The sequence below is a fragment of the Plodia interpunctella genome, chromosome 6, assembly GCF_027563975.2.
Source record: "Plodia interpunctella isolate USDA-ARS_2022_Savannah chromosome 6, ilPloInte3.2, whole genome shotgun sequence".
NCBI classification, from domain to species: Eukaryota; Metazoa; Arthropoda; class Insecta; order Lepidoptera; family Pyralidae; genus Plodia; species Plodia interpunctella.
In genome coordinates, this window is record NC_071299.1 from 6111896 (window position 1) to 6132728 (window position 20833).

At 35.6% G+C, this 20833-nt stretch overlaps 1 protein-coding gene across 1 annotated transcript; it reads left to right on the forward strand.

Moving 5' to 3' along the window:
* Nucleotides 1-940: 940 nt before the first annotated feature.
* Nucleotides 941-20739, forward strand: LOC128670949 (blood vessel epicardial substance-like). Its single transcript, XM_053746983.1, has 8 exons — nucleotides 941-1143; nucleotides 10313-10685; nucleotides 10983-11185; nucleotides 11401-11595; nucleotides 12789-12897; nucleotides 14100-14211; nucleotides 16376-16552; nucleotides 16785-20739. The coding sequence occupies exons 2-8, from the start codon at nucleotides 10362-10364 to the stop codon at nucleotides 17012-17014; spliced, it is 1350 nt and encodes a 449-aa protein (XP_053602958.1). The 5' UTR covers nucleotides 941-1143; nucleotides 10313-10361; the 3' UTR covers nucleotides 17015-20739.
* Nucleotides 20740-20833: the final 94 nt, after the last annotated feature.

Below are 20833 nucleotides of genomic sequence, written 5' to 3' on the forward strand. Positions count from 1 at the left end.
GTAGAGCTCAGCTTGCAAATAACTTTTATGATTTATATAGCCTCCTCGAAATTTTTGGAACGCTGCCGATATCCAATACTCGTGTCAATAGTGCTAGATGCTTGCTGTCACTAGAATAAATTAGTTCCAGACTAATTCCATTTTTTTACACTGAAAGAAAAGTAACAATTTGGTTGTTTTGCTCGATTTCACTCTAACTACAATTTCTACATAAGTAAGGTTATTAAAATAAAATTCTAGTCCGTTCAGCAGAATGGACGAACGGATCAGGATGACTAGAAATCAATAAAATGTTTTACAGCCAACGCGGGTATTTATTTATTTATAAAGTCACTCACTGCACAAACAGTTGCCCAAGGCGTACAGTGAGCCAAAAATATACATTAATTTATGATATGACAAATAATTTATACACGCACACAAAAATCGTCTCAAATTGTCATGGAATATATCCACGCAAGGTAGTTGAGCAATCACGGCGTTGACCTCCGCCGCCGAGAACAGCGGCTGATGCCGCAACTGACGTCCAGCATTATGGCTAAGATGACGCATTGGCTGGTGGCCATAACACACCATGAAATTTATCATTTTACTGAAACAATAGTTTTTACTAAAATAATAAAAATTACAATATTGTAATTTTTTAGCATTTTTATATTGTCTTTTCTACATGATTTTTCTATTATAGTACTTTCACAAATTTAAACAGATCAATGATTTTTTATTAATTAATAGATTTAAAATATTGATAGGCTGTGGCTATCGAAGGACTTGTTGTACAATAATTTTATTGATAATATCTAAGTAGGTAGTAGCGAGATGGGAGTAAGGGTAGGTGCGGGGTGCGGCGGCGGGTCGGGGCGGGTGGTTGTGAGGGAGAGAGCGCGTGCGTGCGCCGCGCCCGTCTCGCGAGAGCTGCGGGTAGTCAGTACAGCCGCGCGGCGCCGCGTACACCGCCATTGCCCGCGGTTCAGACTCGCGCCTGACAGCGATGCGACTCGCGTGCCGCGCTCACTCGTGTTGTGGTGCTTTATGATGGTACGGCATGATAGTGCGAGATATGCGGACGTTCCGTGAGAGTCGCCACGTCCACCTCGCTGCAGCCACAAGTGGGCGGAGAGAGACGCGGTCTCCGCTGCCCAGGTAAGTGGCCCCTCACATCTCACACCGCTGCACCTACGGAATACACTTGCAAGCTTCAGGTCGATAAGGACCTTTAAATACTTACTAACTTGCCTAAGGGCATCTTTTAAGCTACGTTATTAGCTATAGAAAGTGCTACGCTTTGTTTTCAATTCTAATCTATTAAGAAACTTATTTTCAATGACTCTCCAAATATACAAAAAAGATACATATAAAAATTCTAATAGACTATCAAGAAACACAAACAACAGAAATAAGAGTATTTTTCATTTCGTGGCACCAACTCGTAGCTCGCCTACGACGTCCACTACCTCTACCAAATATAATTTTTTATATTATTTTTTCTGCCTATTTTACTATGTTAGAACATAAATAATAATAAAACTATATCGATATCTTTGACCTACCAAAATAATTACACGTAAATAAGCAAAGCGATGTCGTCATATTTCTCCATGGTCATGCAATTATATACCAGACAGTAAATTATAATTATAGAAGTACTATCCATCGAACTCGATGTTACATTGAAGTGAGTACGATACGTGCTCATCAATAAAACCGAAACATATTCGTAAAAGGCTATAAATCGTGACTGAAATCGTCACGCAATATCGAATAAGGCTTATCTTCGGGCTTTAGACGGAAAGCTTTCATGCCACAGTCATCAATCTTAGGCCTCCGAACACGACATGATACACTCGATGTTGCAGTCATGTTATTTATAGGCTTACATCGGAGAAGGATTATGTTAGCTGAATTGAAATAGTGTATTAAATCTATGGGTGACTTGTCGATAACAACGGTATTCAATTGCCGATGAATATAGGACAAATTTCATAACAACATATAAATGTGTTTATATTATAACTATTCCATTTAACACATAAACATTTAATGTTGCAATTGTTTTTATGTAATAGTTTCCGATTTATATTCATAATTTGGTGTTATTATTACAACATGTATGTATTGTAGTCGATACCAAAGTTTTTTTAGATATTACAGCACACTGACCATACAATGCTGCTTACGGTAGCAGCATTGTATGGTCAGTGTGCTAAATAGTTAAATATAACAACATCACATATAAACCGTATCACATAGAGCTTTGTCAAGAAAAAATATTTTTTAAGCATAGGTATCTGTAGCAAAATACGGTTTCAACTCTAATGCTTCTCTACTAATACAATTTCTTTTATAAAAACAGTAGGTCCATTTTAGATTATAGAAAAGATTATTTCATATCATAAATTCTGTGATCCAATGATTTCATGTATTAAATTATTTCTGGTATTCTTATTCGGAAGATAAAATAATTTATACCATGTCTTCTTCTTCTTATTTAATCTTCTCTTGTCGGTGGAGTATACACCACGGCTCTCTAATCTCAGCTACGACACAATCCCTGCCTTTTCTTTGAGTTGGCTTGCATAACTCTTCCTCGGTCTCCCTGGAACTCTTCTTCCTTTCACTTACAAAAATAGTTTTAAATAAGGCGTCGTGTCATATCAAGTAGCCAATCATTATTCCCCTTCTATTTTCTATTTCTCTCAGCAGTCTTCTTTTTTCGTTTACTATTCCCATCACTTCGACATTGTTTTTTCTCTCTGTCCAGCTTATTTTTTCTATCCTTCTCCAGCACCAAATCTCAAAAGCGGCTAATCTGTCGGTATCCTTTTTGGTGAGTGTCCATGTTTCGCATCCATATAATGCTATGCTCCAGATCTTAATTAAGTTTTCTTCGTTTTCTGATTGATTTTGATATTTCTGAGGTAAAAAGTTTTTAGTTCAGTTGAGTTATCTTTTACAATACTTCCTAAATATTTTTTTTCTATTTGTTCTATAGGCACATAACCATGTATAATATGTAATTTATCAGGATAGCACACTTATTTCATATCCAGTGTGCTATTTATTAAAGTTACGTCTATGAATTATGTATTGAATAAAAACAATAGCTGCGTCCGTATCATCATAACTACATGTAATTTTGAGTCAAGTTTACATGAAATTATCCCCTATTCTAAAAGAGTTATGTTACATATTGTACAATAGATTTTTCCCAGGCAAAATACAACGTTTTATCTCGGTGATAAATTAGTTTCTATACTAGTCTTCAACGAATAAACACGATTTGATTTGGTTCAGGCCCTCTCTTAGCTATTTATTTTTATTTATAAACAAAAGAAGAATAAACAGCACATGAACTTTTATAAAAATATTAAATTAAATATGCAAGTAAATCAGAATCTAGGTTCTAAAAGTTTCTTTTTCAACAAGTAGACTAGCAAGACGTTTCAGTATCAGTTTCAAAACTAATAAAAAGTAGTTCCAGCGAGCTGGAAAACTCGAGTAAACAGTTGGCTAAGTGCATCTTTGGGACGTTTCATTAAAGTGGAGTAGTATTTGATGAGTAAGAAAATATTGCGGTCGGGCGGAGCGGGCGCCGATCTGTCGCCGCGCTTCGCTTCAGTGCCAACCGGCCCTGCATTCGAACAATAAATTATAATACCACATACACCTAACGTATCTTAAGTGGTTTTATTTACGAACATTATTTTAATTACAACTATAATGTGATGGATATCATTATTAAGTGTATATTCCTGCAGGTAGTTATTTCTAAAAAGTTTTACGAAATTTGTTCTTTTTGTAAAAATTATATTCAATTGTACCTTGGGGAAAATTCACACATATTACTAATAATGCTGTATTATTGTTTATAGGATATACATAACTTGTTTTCAGCGTAGTCACATTATGATTAAGCCTGTAATGACACGAGGAAAATAATTATTAATAAATAAATAAAAAATAGTGTCTGTCACTTATCCAACTTTATAATAGAAAACATTGGTCTGTCCAGTGAGTTATAAGTTTATAATAAAGCAATACATGAAAAAATATAGTAACAAATGATTATTTTATTTGTTTATACACGTAAATATATATACAATACCAACCTTTATAAATCAGCTTTACACTGAAAACCAATCTCATGAATAAAACGAGAATTAATTTTCCGATCAGACATTAATCGAAAATTTCTCAAGGACAGTTTATATCCATTTATTATTTATTCATATACTCTTCGTGTAGTTACTATGAAATATTAATAAATGGTCAAGATGTAAAATCATCCCTTTCAATACACTTTTTATATAATCGATAACCAAGACAGCCATGCAAGCACTTCACTACGCGCGACTCGTACAATAAAATCCCTGAGGATATTTAAAACTTGCAATATGCTATAAGTGATATGTGGCTCTGTCATAGTTTCTCGACTTTATTCTTAATCCCCCGCGATTCCCCGACCACGGAACTAAGAGCTTGGATCCCTACTAGTGCAGTTTAAACTTATATTTTGCAGTAAACATGTTGAGTTACTCTATATATTTACTTGTTTAGGACAGGAAAGTTTTTGTAATATCGTAGTCTTTCATTCAAAATATATCCATTTTTAGAGATTGTATAGTGAACGTTGTGAAAAAGCGATAAAAAGTTCATCATCTTAAGTTACAATTTTTGTTGTTCTTATTTTGATAAAATAATAACATATCAGTGTATTGCAATTCATGTTCACAACTCATACATAGTAAGAGTATCATCAGCATTACAGACCCTTTCCGCCCATTAGTCTGAGCATAGGTCTCTCTTCGCGTACTCCACCTCAAGTGTCCTGAGTCTCTCTGATTGGTTTCTAAACTCAAATCTAAGTTTCGATTATTCGAACTTCAAATTTGTCTAGAAACAAGAACTTTGATGGCACACTACCAAGTAACTTACCTATATAGTACAAATATATCAGAATGGAAATAAAACAAAAAAAAGATCATTTGCTCAAACTTTACCAACAATATCAAAGTAAGTCTGTTAGATAAATTTGTAAATTCAAATTCAAATAATTTACTCAGAAATTAGACATTCACAGGAACTTTTCCAAGACAATTATTATATTAAATAGTTATTTCTCACAAGCTACAAACTACTGGCATTTCGGAATGACCACTACTGAGAAGAAATGCCGAAAGAAACTCATTTGAACAGTGTTGGTCCCTATCATGCCACAAGGGCTCACCATTATTGTTTCTTACAATTTTATTTCTAAATATCTATATATATATATATATATATATATATATATATATATATATATAAGAATAACTGTTTGTTCCCAAAGAAAAAAAATATATAAAACAGCAGCACAAACAGGTGCCGTGCTGTTAATAGGGGTGTGCCAACAGTGACGAAGGGTAGATACAAGCTGATACCTACCGAATTCGCTCAAAAATTTTGGATAAGCACCTTGTTTCCAATAAAAATGCAGTCTCATTGTAGACAACATTAAATTGTGACATATAAAAATTGCGCCAGTGCGTTCCAACTAAAAATAAATTAGCTACTTCTTTGTGATTTTTAATGCATTGTTTCAATAATTTTAATGGAGTACCTACCTATTTAACGTTTGCAGTCGTCGATTTTGAGCCGTTCTCTGTAACATCCAATGCTGGTCTGAGGCAGATCCCTCTTAAGACAACTGGGTCAAGGCACCTATCGTCGCCATAATCCTACGGCTTTACCACCCACAATTTCATATTACGCAGATCTCAAGAGTGACATGCTGAGCATTTAAAAAAGACAATATTGCTTTACCTATGTGTGAAATACGAATGGGTGAAAAAAAAAACACTTGTAAAAGTTTGGTCCAAACTTAATCTTATAAAATTATTTGTTTCAGTTTTTAAATCGTTTAGTTTTGAATTCCTTATAGAACCATTATCTAGTAATGCTGATCATTGAGGTACTTCGTCAAAATACAAATTAGTTTTCCTAAAATCCCACAGCAGAGTAAAAACAAATAACTTATCTGATTTTTCCAACGTTAACAGTTGACAGTTTTATTTTTATGTGGTAAATCATGGCCTGGCCACTGACAGGAATACCCGTTTGCCGCAGGAAGACAATCAAAAATCACAATAAAATGCCCGATGTGTCTGTGGAAATGTGGAAATGCACACAGACTATATCTACCCGATCATTTCCTTCGACTAACTTGTATTTACACTCCTAGTTAAATGGGAAAGTGTCTATTTTATTAACATAAAACCGATGTAACTAAACATTAACTACACTTGATCCAGTAGCATTTCAAACAATTAATTTTAAAATTTAGAAATCCTGCTTAACTAAACACTAATTCTAGTTAAATGGGAAAGTGTGTATTTTATTAACATAAAACCGATGTAACTAAACATTAACTACACTTGATCCAGTAGCATTTCAAACAATTAATTTTAAAATTTAGAAATCCTGCTTAACTAAACACTAATTCGTTTCTCTGCGAGCTGTAGACATCGCGAGCTTATAGAGATTGCAGATCAAAGGAACTTTTCTCACCACTACTTTTTATTTAACTTGCAATCGATGTAATAGTATTTTAAAAGTTACAAAATAAGCGTATTCTATCTTTTAAAATTCTGTTAATGATAGAATAGCTGTTTTTTGTGTTCCGTCAAAGACATACTAAAGTAATACTTGATGCATGTTGGCTTGTCTTGCGCCTTATCATGACCAGAAAGTAGAGTGCTGGTCACGAGACTTTCAGGGAATATCGGGAGATGTTAGTTTACCACAGCCATGTAGCCGAAAATTACTACGATCCGACCCTCAGCCATACAAATGTATAGCTGTTATACGCATCGTATCTAGCTATATACGTACATCACATATCACCGGCCTACTCACGAAGCCGGGACAAGTCGCGGATTCACGGACCGAACTTGTATTCAAAACACCTTTCTATAAACTAATTTTCTGATAGTTTGTTGACATTGCGCTTAAATTCCTATAAATATGTGCAGACAAAGAGAAAATAATAATAAAGTAATTGAATCATAAGGTTAATATTTACGCCTTCTCTTAAATATGAACTTTAGGATAAAAATAAAGCACTAATTATAATCATCGTGCAACTAGAGTAAATAATTAGTGCCTACTTATCTTCACTTCTTAAGTTGGAAGAAGAAAAGACAAATTCCCAACTAAAACAATGTCTCAATTCAACATTCTCCGTATTTCTAGAGCAAGTTCGGCAGAAGGGTGATACCAAACTACTTTTGATAGAGCGATAAGTATTAACGGAAAACTTTTCCGTATCAGAAAACGGTACAACTCCGAACTTAGTGATATACTTTGTCTCATTATACATCCATTTGGTTTATCAGAACACAACCGAGGAATCTTCCACATTAATGACTAACCGTATTCATCATAACACTAATTTAGTTAGCGACGACAAATGCATATGCCTGTGTAGTGTGTACAGTATTGTACCCATCGAAATCCATCCAGTATAAACATTCAATCTTTGAAAATACTACTTAGGATCTCTCTTTATACTTTTTCGGAATGCAGCCAAAATTTTAACATACACCTTCCCTCGCCGAGGTTTCACAAAAAATTGAAAGATGTGACCATTTGGAATTCGTTGCTGCAATTGCGGAGTATAAAATATTTAAACCCTCTATCGCTTTAAGGCCAGCCCGTGGCCGCCGTAAAACGTTGTACTCGGTACGTCTCTCAAATATTTTATTATTTGAATACATTTGTGCTAAATTTATGTACCTGTCTGGGCCAATACCTTTAGCTTGTGTTCTAGTCTGCATTTTTAAAGGTAATCCTTTTGTCTCAACTATACATTGAAATGTTTTGTCGTAACAAACATAAAGTTTATATTGGCATGGTCCTATCATTTTCCTAGTAAATAATCTGGATAAATCATATTTAATCATTGTAATAGGTGGTAGTCATAAAAGTCATATTAGATGTCATTTGGCGACTTGAAAGACATGTCAGCAATGTTAGCAATAACAATTGCTTACACTGCTCTCGTTCGATATCGTATCGATAATAATAAAATGAACCATGTCACACGTGAAGAAACATGCGTCATAATGAAGAATTAATTAATGTTTTGTACTACTTATACACACTTCTAACGAGGTGAAGGTGTGTTGCGGGGTGTGCGCTCATCAAAACGCTCGTATAATATGAGTGGCGGCTGCTTAATGCAATTTAATGCAAATGCTGGTGAAGTGAGGGCACGCTATAAGGAAAGTGCAGAACGGTTACTCAATTTACTTTAATGCCATCAGTCTGCATCTGGAGTATAATTACATATAACATTTCGAAATGGGATAGGTTCTTCAGAATGAAGAAATTAATCACAGGCTCTCTACGAGAATCTATGGGTACAATTCAGATCTTATATAAATAAAATCATTAAATCATTTTGTTCCATACTGTAAATGGTTTTGGGTTTGTAACAATTTGTACGCTAGTTTTATTTCTGCGTTGTAACTGAACGTTATGTATGATGTTGATGTATGGATGAACATGTTCTTACTGAACATGTTCATCCATTATAAGTAGGCTTTATTGCATTTTATGGTAACTCTTGACGATTTTCAACTTGAATTATTTAGTTATAAATGTTGTATATACGAGTACATATTATTTATTCACCAACCAAGTGTAGGAATGTACTATCCTTTGATATATTCGTTAAAGTTAGTTCAAAACGATAATTAGTATTTACTGAAAAGTTATGTAGAAATACCTAGCTTTATAGTAACTGTTCCGAACTCTTACTATTTTAATATGACGAATGCAGGACTTCCACGAGCCGGCACGATGACTTAATGTGCGGAAACCCCATGAATTTCACGCATTCCGACCGCTTCGTGAGAATGCATCGTAATTATATGTTATCTTAACAATGTGTTTATTGCTGCAGTGCAGACGCCAGACGATATGAAATATGACGTAACCATAAGTTTAGCAGTGGCATCTTTATCACTTGGAACATATGTAATAAAGCCACAGATATTAAAACATTTGAATAAAGCCGAAGAAAAAACATTTCAATATCTGGAACTAGGTATACCAGTCGGTATTTTTATTTATTGTAACGTTTGAACATAATGCATATATGGAGTCGTCGCTAGCCGCCATAAGGTCCCTTTTGATTTGGACGACCTTACACTACTAGATACTTAGTCAATTACACTCACTAAGTATTCAATATATTCTAACGTATCATAAGTGATAAAAACCTAAATATAAGCTTTGGATGTTTCAATTTCTTACAGTAGGAAATAATTCACTGAAACATACGAGAAAAAGAATCGACCAAAAAAGTAATATCGTAGGAGCGTGCTGCGCGTAGGAAATTGCTACGAGCGTCTACGAGAGTCTACGACCGCTACAACAGGCTACTAGCGCTACGCCATTAGTCCCAGCTTTTGGTGACCCAGATGCATTTTATTAAAGTCCGACTCACAAAACTATTATTATTTTCTGTTTAAGTACCGCCTGGATTTATTACGGTCCAGATAAACTATCGGCGTGTTCGTAGTTATTTCTCTTTAACATTTATATTCAAAGATTTTTCGCTAGTACCTAATCAAATTTTGTGTTTCTGACTATATTAGAATATCAACTCTAATAAAAAATTGTCTACTTTAAAGTTTTTTTACTTTTTTTTTACGATTTTGAATAAATACTTTATTTATTCATTGAAAATCACCTTTTAAATTAGATTGATCGTCTTAGTCCAAATAAGCTGCATAGCTTATTTGCGCATTCATGATGTAGACTTCCGACAAGATTATAATAATGTGGGATATCATGTATTAATCACTTCGCGAGTGAAACTATTATGTAGTCACATTATTCGTTTTGTTGCATAATAAACGTGCTTGATATATGATATCCCACATTATTATAATCTCGTCGGAAGTCCACATCATGAATGCGCAGTGAATAAATAATAATATCCGAACAACATCCACCCGATTTCACTCCACCGACGTAATTTTATGACTTGGCGACTTTCACGACTTGCCAGACCAATAAATAGCCAAGCTAGTCTAGTTTATCTTGTAAAGCGTATAATATAATCAGATGTAGCATATGTTGTTATAGGCAAAATATTACTTTTTATTTACATGAAGGTTTTTTGGTAATGTTTATTTTTCTCTATTTATTTCCTTTTATATTTAAGGATTGGATAAATCTGAATGCCAACTTGTAAAAACACTTTGAATATTCATGCAGATTTTGTGAAGCAAAAACTAAAGTCTAAAGTTACACTTTCTTCCAGATAAAAAGAGCACTACGCTCGTACACAACGTGGGTCTCAGGGTGTGGTGATGGAGTTGGTAATACTGAAAGCGCGAGCCCAACTGAATCGTCTCGTGTCATCGTCGACAGAGCGGCGAGGCAAAGGCGCGAGCGCAAGCGGCGCGGGGGGAGGCGGCGGAGGGGCGCGGGCGGCGGGGCGCGCCCGCGGAATGGCTCCCGCCGCGCCCGCGCCGGCGTCCGCCGCTCCCTGGCTCAATGCCACCTACAACATTACCAGGCTAAACGTTACCTTCGACTCCGACTACGATCTCCTCAATGCCAGCTCTCCAGACGAACATAATGTACACTGGTTTTGTGCCAAGTGGACCAGTGCGCAGCAGGACCTTTTTCAAGTAAGTAACTTTGAAACATACTTCCTGTTTGCATTTAAATGTTCAACAGATCATGTCAAGGTACTTAATATCTCAATCATAAAGCAACTAATCCTGATAGTGTTGAATACATTCAAATATATCTTATATCGAAGACTATATATACTCATAACAATAAAACAAAGAAAATAAATTCGCTATCTATAAATAAAATAATGTACCTAATCTCAGCGCATTCCCTACGTGGTGTAAAATCCACAAAACCGTGGTTGTTTTTCACCTTTTCCAAAGGCTCATAGCCGAACTGCTCTTTGACAGGCAGCAAACCTATGCTTCGCGATCGCGTTCTTAGCGCCGAAGAGCTTCAAGCAGAGCATCCTCGTGCTGCGCGCGCTAGCGGCGGCGGGCGCGGTGCTCATGGGCATGTGGGCCGGAGCCGAGATCTGTGCTCCCGACGTGCTGGCCTGGAGCCTGGCGCTCGTGCTCGTCAACTCTATACATACTATATTCTTAATCATAAGGTGAGTATGAATTAAGTAATGAAATTACCAATGTCCTGCATTAATTCATTTAATCAGGTCCAGGTTTTCTCTTTCCATAAAGATTTCTGTAAAAAAATGTTTTCCTTTTTTTTACTGTTCAACCACACCAAACAATAATTCTAATTCATTTGGTGAAAATAAACATTTCTAAATTTTACGTAACATGTTCAACACAATGTTCAATTTGTCCCCAGGTTTCTTCCACCAGCATTGTCACTCGAGCTGACAGACTTATACCTGAAGCTGTTCAAGCCTCTGAAGGTGAACAAGAAACACTTCCAGGAGCTGACGCGGGAGGCACGCATCGTGCGGTTGGAACCAGGCGAGGCGTACGCAGTGGAGGACGTCACACCGGCTGACGAGAGGCTCTCCATACTCATGAAGGGGAAGTAAGTGCTCGATCAGCTTGTAATTATGTCCATGTTTCATCCACCAGCGTTGTTGCTATAACCGAAAATGTTGAAGGAACACGTGGCACTTTGGAAGCTAACGCAGAAAAATTCCTTATTCACAGTTCTTGTGTATGAAGCTGTTCAAGCCTCTCCTCTTTCTTACCGAGTATGTTATTGCCAACACTAGTGTCAGATTTTATTCAATTCACGAAGTCATTATTTTAAGTAGACTCGTCTAGATTAAACGTTGTAACTTACTTAAGTTACGACGTATATTTTTATGCAAAAAATAATAAATTTAGTAGAATGCGTAAATATCGAGAGGCCATTCTAGAAACGCGGATTTGCTCCATTGCAGCAGTCACATTCTCTGAATTGTCCTTTTTTTAGAAACAGAGTTTTCTGCTACTTCTACCCACGTTCAATAACTACCACACAAATTCTGAGAGTACCTCGGAGCAGAATACCATGTTTATTCTGATTAATGACTCATTTTATTGAGAAATAGCTTTTTAATGTTGATATCGATCGACGGTCGCATTGTGCTACATAGACTAACCTTATATTATAGTTTTAAAATTTTTTGCAATAATTAAGACACACGTGCAAAGCATTCAAAACATTACGGGCTTGATTACAAACATATTTAATTCCTTCCATAAACCCTAGAGGGTTTTATTGCATGCTTTACTAGACTCATAAGTGTCATAAATAACAATGCCATTCCATTTTATATGTCGTGTACAATTGAAACTACATAATTCACATAAAATATTACCTAGATTAATAAAGCGAAAACCTTGGTGGTCGTTCGTCATGCCCTTTCATATAACCTTTCAGCCCCATTTAAACGCAAATGTCAAATGTGTCTAAAAACTTCTGAACTGTACAGTTTTCCTTTTTGGGAATCGCATAGCAATTCAAGGAGAAGAATTAATGGTTTCAGTAGAATTTTTTGTATAATTTGTCACAGTAAATTTGCTCCGAATCTGTTCTTCTTTCACCTAACACTATATATAGGATTCGAATTTTTCATTTAAAAAAATAGGGCCTGAGATGGAAGCTAAATGAATTATTTTGAAGACAGTATCAATCAACTCAAATCATACACGGCGTTGCGTGAAATGCCACAAAACACACACAACTGTAATAAATACTCGATATAATTATTGAAGTTGACATTGTTACAGAATGCGCGTGAGTTGTGACGAAACACATCTCCATTACATCCAGCCCTACCAGTTCGTCGACTCCCCGGAGTGGGAAGCCAACCGCGAGCAGTCCGACGATGTCTTCCAGGTAATCATGGCACAACTAGTTGTAGTCCATGAGAACAGTATTCCTATACTAAACTACGAAAATAATAAATAACCTGAATTGTGACTAAAACTCTTACATTAAATTCAATGAAAAATGATTTTTAAGTTTTAATTGTTTTGTCCTAACATTCTCGTCTTTGCGTTAGCGCGCAGCTAAAACTTACGCCTACAATCCATATCGAGTCGTACGCTATAATGAAATAGGTAAATAATTATTTTTATATGAAAATAAAATTTAAAGGATCATATCAAAAGAGTTTATGAAGCTATTCACGCCGTCGAAGATAGGGTAAGGTGGCAAAACATAGTCCGTGAAAAACTCATTCTGCGAGGTCATAACCCTCAACGTTGAGGACAATTAACGCAAGGAGGAAGGAGGATAAACTCGAATCATATCAAAACTGTTAGTTAATCTAGTCCTGGGAGTAAAATATCCATAATTTTACAAATAATATTGCATATTATTTACAAATTCACTTAAGTTCTATATCGAGGTCATTATCGTACATTCTCATTTTAAAATTCCCTCTACCTTTTCTTGATCACGCTTTTAAGTGCAAAGTTCCGAGCGAAAGCGGTGCAGGTGGTCGGCCCTAGAGATATCGTTTATCCCACGAAGATTAGTACGGAACATTTACTCAAATATACAGGGGTTCCCTCGGTTTCTTTTTTAAGGAAATTCGCTACAATCACTGAACACTTAAGTAACTGACTTTAAATAGCGGAGGAAGTAAATTGAATTTTGCATTTTACTTAGTTTTCACCCGGGAGGCTCTGGACTATGCAAAATGCGGTGGTATTTTTTGTTTCTCGAATCTCGAATATTATCGAAACTCTGATTTACTTTGTTAGTAGCTACGATTTGAATTAAGAGTTAATGAGCCAGTTAGTGGACAGGGCTTTGTCTTTTTTAATTATTCACTTATCTATTGTTTTTGTTACCTATGTAGTGTAGGTTTTATCCAATTTGAATAGGGATTTGTACTTACAGAAGATTTTAATGATGTCAAACTTACACTGATACGTAGGTATCAATGGTCTCACTGCTGAAGACCGTGCGACGTGAAAAAGAAAAAGTACGGAAGCGGGCCCTGTGCTCCGACGCATTACGGTTCAGGAAGAAATCGTAAAAACGCTTAAATGAGGGAGAAGTCAAACTTACATGAATACATAATGTTCTAGGTGACAGTGATCGCAGAGGAAGTGTGCACGTGTATCTGTTGGCCGCGTATGCGCCTGGAGCGGGTGCTGCGTCACCGCCCGTCCCTCAAGGTCGTACTCGACTGTCTCATAGGTCAGTCCTCCCAAACCACAGATTAATAAGGCATACAGTTCAATGGCTTTAATGAAACTACCACAAGCGTCCAGGCTACACGTCCCACCACTCATTGAAAATGACACATGAACCATAAAGGTGGGCTGTGTAAAGTAGGGATCTATATCTGTAGTAAGCTCAATACATACCCTTAAAGCGCCATCAATAGACCAAACTAGCATTTCATGCCAATCAATCAAAAACATTTGACTTGGACGAATATGTAATGGAAATGGAATTTTATTTGCCTTTACAGGTATTATCGTCTTACAGACGCAGTGATTGATGAATCGAATAACTCCCTTACAAACATGTTTTGCTTACGGATAACTTCATACAAGGGTAGATATATCTTAGTCTGGATTTGCAAGGGGAAATGCTTCAATAGATCAATAAATATAATTGAACTGATTAATAACTAGAGCACTAAATAACAAACACACATTTTACAACGAAATATGAAGAGTCATTAATAGCACCTAAAGCAATCCACGCTTTTGTATCGTAATTTGATTCGTTTGTGTAAAAATACTTTTGATGGAAATAATAACGGTCCCCTAACAAATTTACCGATAGAATCGCTGGCACTTGGTCTGGAGATTGCACGACGATGACGAGGCGTTCTTGTACGAACCATGTTATGCACCACAGACTATATCAAGTTAATATATGTGTCTGTCTACTATATGAATTTTAGAGACTAAAATGAGAAAAGATTTAAGTCTACAAGTACTTTCTTCGTGCGAATATATGGAAAATTATTCTTACTTTTCTTTTCGAGATAAACATTCATTTTCACTTTTTATTTTTACAAAATTATTCTTACTTTTCTTTTGGACAACATACATTTTCTCTTTTTATTCTTTCCAATCACATTTTTCGAAATGTTGTTAAATTATCCTTTTTAATCTATGAAAAAGGCCGAAGCTTCGCCCCTTGGGATTTTTAGATAGTGCCAACAAAGTGCCATTCCAGGTACTTTTACGACAAATCAATACAGAGCTTTTCGTCCATATTGTCATTCAACAAGGGGATCTAAATGCAGTTTCCAATCAGTGCGAGTGTAATATGCAAACGAGTCGGGCGTAGAACGCTGATTAGTCTCTAGGCGGCGCCGATCCCTTAATGTAAATCAATTTTCAACTGCTATACTCTCCACAGTCGACGTTCTCTGTGTACTCGTAGCATTAAATAATATTTTATTAAACGTTTCTGCAGCTGTCTTCAGGCGTGGCATTCTCCTTGTTTTTATGACACAAGAAAACACATATGTAAACATAAGTAATTTAAAAAAAAATACAACACATACAGTAATTTTAAGTAAACTATAAATGTAAAAGGTCACAAACTCCTATAATACTGATATTTTACAAATGTTTCATGTCAGAGATACAAAAAGACATTATTATGCCAAAAAAGGAAGTAATAATGACCACAGAATATGTAGACATCATATCATTACATCTTTTTCAGATTAGTCTAGATCAGACCAAGACTAGCCATCTATCAGTATAATTTTAAATCAAAGAAAAGGGCAGTTTTGCCTTCACCTAAATTTGCAAATGCTCTTCAATAAAATCGGCTATTACGTCATGACATAGCGGGTTATGTACCGAGACTAGCCAAACCATCGTAATAGTATTAAGGACGATTGTATTGTGCAGCTATAAGTACGAAGGGTGATGAGGGTATTTTTGGCAAGTGGGGTAAACACGGAACAATAACATTGCCCGATAGCAAATCACGTTTCAAAATAAATTCTAAATTTAAAATTAAAACTATATTAGGTATAGTTTAGGTACTACGTTGCCAAAAGGTCACTGAATACGTGGCGGCATACGTAGATCACAACATATGAAAACTAGTGGAACAAATTCTAGGTCTACAAAACATTGTAGCAATGACTCCAAAGTGCTACGATAAATGAAATAGATGAAGTACATAGCGATGTCGATAGTTGATATGAAGGAGGAGACTGTTACATCGGCGAATGTGCTAATATAGGAGATTTAAGAGAACAGTTATTATTTATTTTGAACATGGCCACATTTATTTTGTACTTAGTGTATTATAGTTTTTAGGTTGACAGTCATTTTACATCCATTTTTATTAAATAAAAAAACAAAACGTCATTAAATTTCAGGTAAAGACATAACCCATAAGCTGTACTCAGTGTCAGAAGGTCTGAGCGCCGGGGTGAGCGACCGTGAGGGTGCCCAGGGGCACCTTACGCGGTCTGCGAGTGTGGACGCTGTACACGAAGGTACGCGCGGCCGCCTGCGCAGCCTCGCGTGGAGGGCGCGCACTGCCGCCCCCAAAGGTATGTCACTCACCGCAGTGTTTGCAGTTTCATTTAGCACCTAAGCCAATAAATATTTGACAATTAACTACTGTAGAGTAGAGTGAGCCCTTCAATTTTCATTCTCTTCTTTTTCATTCCATATTCTTTGGATTGCAGTGCCATTTGTTATACCATGGGTATACCCCTTCTTATTGCCCGTTATACCATTCAGTATAAACTCTATTTTATAACTCCATTTGTTTACTCTCAGGAAATTCCTACTGGCAACCACTGATTGCTCGCCAGTTCCTTCAGAAGTCGCCGTTCGGACGGTCCGGGTCGTCGCAGCCGCCGCGGCTGCTGACGCAGGTTTCGTCCGCCAGCCTGCAACCGCCGGCGCCGGCGCGACGTCGCAGTCCGCCACGTCGCTCGACGTCGTTCCGCCGCGGTCGCGAGGTGAAGTTCGCAGAGACGCCGGCGGCGCCCGAGCCCGTCGTGTGACGCGGGCCGCGGCTCCAGCCCGAGCTGGTGCCGCTCGTCGCGCCGCGTCCAACCTCCCCCGCATGCCCCGCCACACCCCACCGATATCCCTGACCGCAGCTCGAGCGAACGATCATGCCGCATACCACAGACTTTTAAACTTATTATTATAACTACAAATTACAATTATCCAGTCAAAAGCAATATAGCTTACAAGGAAACTTGAGAGAACTAATTCCAGTATAATGCGTAGAATAAGTATCATTTATAAAAGAGCTTCCTGTAAAAAATGATTAAACAAGTGACTGTCACAGAATAGCCTTATCGTTCGCTCAGATTTAATAATATTAAGGACATAATGTACTGTGACTGTTGCAAGTGACAATTAAGTGATTAGATGACCTTGTTGATTTTTACGGGTGATAGTGTTATAATTCGTTTATAAAAATTATCGTGTGAGTATTTAGACTAGCTTAGCGTTATATAGGCGGTATATTTACTGTGTTGCAAAATGATGCGCTCAATTTAACATTTGATTCAACAGACCACCAAATATTGGCCAACCCAAGTAATTGTTTTACCTGTTGAATATCTCACAACTGAGTGTAATTAGTTTGGAACAAAAGTATATGGAATTGTACCTAATTGTAATTATTTATTTATCAGCTGGTAATTGAAATGTGGAATTCTAAAAGTATTTTAATATTATAGTAATTGTTTATTAGTAATAAGATATGTTGAATTCGTGATAAAGTTAACTGATGGATTTATATTCGATAAATACAGAGTATTTTAAATGAGAAATAGTTTCATGTAAGTACTTATGCATTTTTTTAACGAATTTTCAATAATGCCTTGTCTACTGTTTGTTAAATTTATTAAAAGATTATTTTTAAAAAAAGTATGTAAAATAAAACTCTTTAATCCCACACACTCAATTAAAATAACTCTGTAATTTAATCTGTAAAGACCTATTTTCATGCTCCTTGTTGTATAAATAAATAAAAAATACTGATATTGTTAACTTCAATATACTTACTCGTTTTCCTTTTACGCTCGAGAATATTTTAGACACGAAAAAATGTATTGCATGTATTATACACAATGTATGAGCACTGAAATGAAAATCGACGTTGTGTTAGATCACAGAACTGCAAACAATTTGTGTCTAGTTGTTTAAATTATAAAATAAATTATATGTGGGGCCTAATTCATGGCAGTTAATGAAATTCATGGCTTTTTTCTTAAGATATCTTTTAAATCATTGTTCTATTACATCGTTGTAGATTTTTTTTTGTTTAATCTCCTAAATTCATACATAAATTAAAATGCACAATGGAATTTCTCTGGGATCGCAAGTGTAAACGACAACGAATGCAACCTCAACGGGGAGGCTTCAGTATTGTGAATTGTACCTACATTATATTTGTGTTTTACTTTGAATATACTTAATGTACTTAGATGTACCAGGATTATAAAAATTGATTTTATTGTTTATCCAAAATACAACGGAGAAGTTTGTAAGTTCGAGATGCACATTTGAAAATTTACCCCACACGTTCTATTTATCATTTAAATACTAGTACAAGAATTATATAATCTGTGCTAGTACTAAGAGCTAAAAGCTTTTAGTCTATGCTATGTATTCTGGTGGGTGTGCGGGTGGCTCATCGTCATCGCCCGTTGTAGTCTGCAACCGCGTCAGTTTCATGTCGATGTTTAGTTGATGTTGTCGCTTCATGGCTGTACGTGTCGGACTAGTAACAGTAGTGTTCATATTTAACATACATTTCGTCGGAATAAGCCGACCTTTATAATATGTAATTTATAGATACCGTACAATGATGAAATAATAATATATCTTCCAATGTTTTTAGCGAAAAATTGCTAAAAAGCGGTTCTCATTGTACGGTCTCTTTTACGAATACATATCGTTCTTCGTCTTGTCTCGTCTCGTTAGTTTTTCTCTAATGATGTAGTAGAAAATGTTCTCGATGGTCTGCTTTTACTTATCACAGTGTTTTAACAACAACCCTTACCAACTCCAGAAAATTCGTCAATCACCAGAGGGATGTTTTGTTTGTTTCTCTTAAAACAAAGCTATCGACAAAGGGAACATGACATACAGAAATGACATGTCATCACTATATTTACTGCATGGATAATTCCATACTTCGGTACCTACATTAGTAGGTACCGAAGTATGTACTTATTAAATCCATGATTTACTGATTATCTTATTTTTTGTTTGTTTAAAATTAGAGTCGATATACGACTCTAATTTCCCTTTGCTGATGAGCTTTTGGTATAAATAATCAAAAATATTGGCCTTGCTCTTATGGTGTAATAAAAACATTGTAAAAGGCTAGTGAAATTTTGATAACTAACAACTAGACTTGAAATTATAAAGTGATAAGATGTAAAATTAACAACGTTGGCTAACCTCACAAATTATGTATATTTAGGTACTTTATTCCCATTGGCTTTATGAATCGATTTGTTATGTTAGTGACATTGTATTTTACGAGGATTGGAGTGCCACATGGTAGTATGACTCGTTGATTACAAACATATCGAGTCTATTATCACTATTGGAATTGCAAATCTTTAGTTATTAACAAATGTTTAAAATAAATAATAATTATAACTACTTACTAATTTAATTATTCAATATTAAGTTGAAATACGTTTGCTATATTCTAATGCTTTTATATAATAATGTCTTCCATTATTTTATCAACAGAAAATCTGCTGACTGCTCTATTCAGAATTTAAACTGTGTTGTGACTTTCCTCAATAAGTGAACTTCCACATAACGAACGCAATTCCATAAATATTCATATTCCTTAAAACTATAAAAATCTTGCTCGACTATTTCTGCAGAGAAGATAATGTAAAAATTAAAATAACAAGCAAGGCCCCGCAATATTTATATACTCTCAGTTATTTTTTATTCTGAATTTTGCTATTTGTAATTATATAAGTAGGAGCAAGTTCTAATGTATATTGGTATTTATTATTTAACGCTTTATCACAGACACTACAACAATTAATTTATCAAAACAGGTACATAATATCTTTTCCGAAAAAGGGTTCTTAGCTCGCTATGTACAAACATAAATCTTAGTAAATAACTTATAAGTATATTGGCAGTTTCTTTACAAAAACTGTTACCACTTTCATCTAAAACACTTTTGTATGAATTTGTGTATGACAAAATAAATTTGCCCCATTTTATTTCCGTTAAGATACTAATAAAATGGACCTTAATTTATCTATTTTCAAAAAGTTTGTTGTGATTTCTATAAATCATAGAACTCTCTCTCTCATCGAATGGCATCAAGATTTGGTCGACCCTTTGGTCTGACCGCCTGATTTATCAACCGCCACATGATGACAGTGGAAAGCTCGTATCTAAAACTAATAACAACAGCCACAACACTAGCGCCTCTGTGATACACGTTAGCTATAGCTTAGTCGGTTATGTGGCCGCGATCTCTGTTCTCTTGGTTGCCCTCTGAGTCTCGTCGCACATTACAGTTATCGATTATTATATTTATCCACTTTATTAACATGTTTATTATGTCTTTAATAAAACAATTGCTTAAGCCGTAGTTTTATTTATCAGTTGTCTTTTTCAAATTCCACGTACTTTAATTTTACTTAGACTATAATACATAATGTATATAGTATATACTATAGTAAATTTGATAACTTTCTTATCAGACTTACGTGTTATTATAAACATTATCAATACACTACACTTCAAATATTAACCAAACATGCGTCTAATTCTTACAGAATAAATATAACTGTACCTATCTATTGAATTTGAACCAT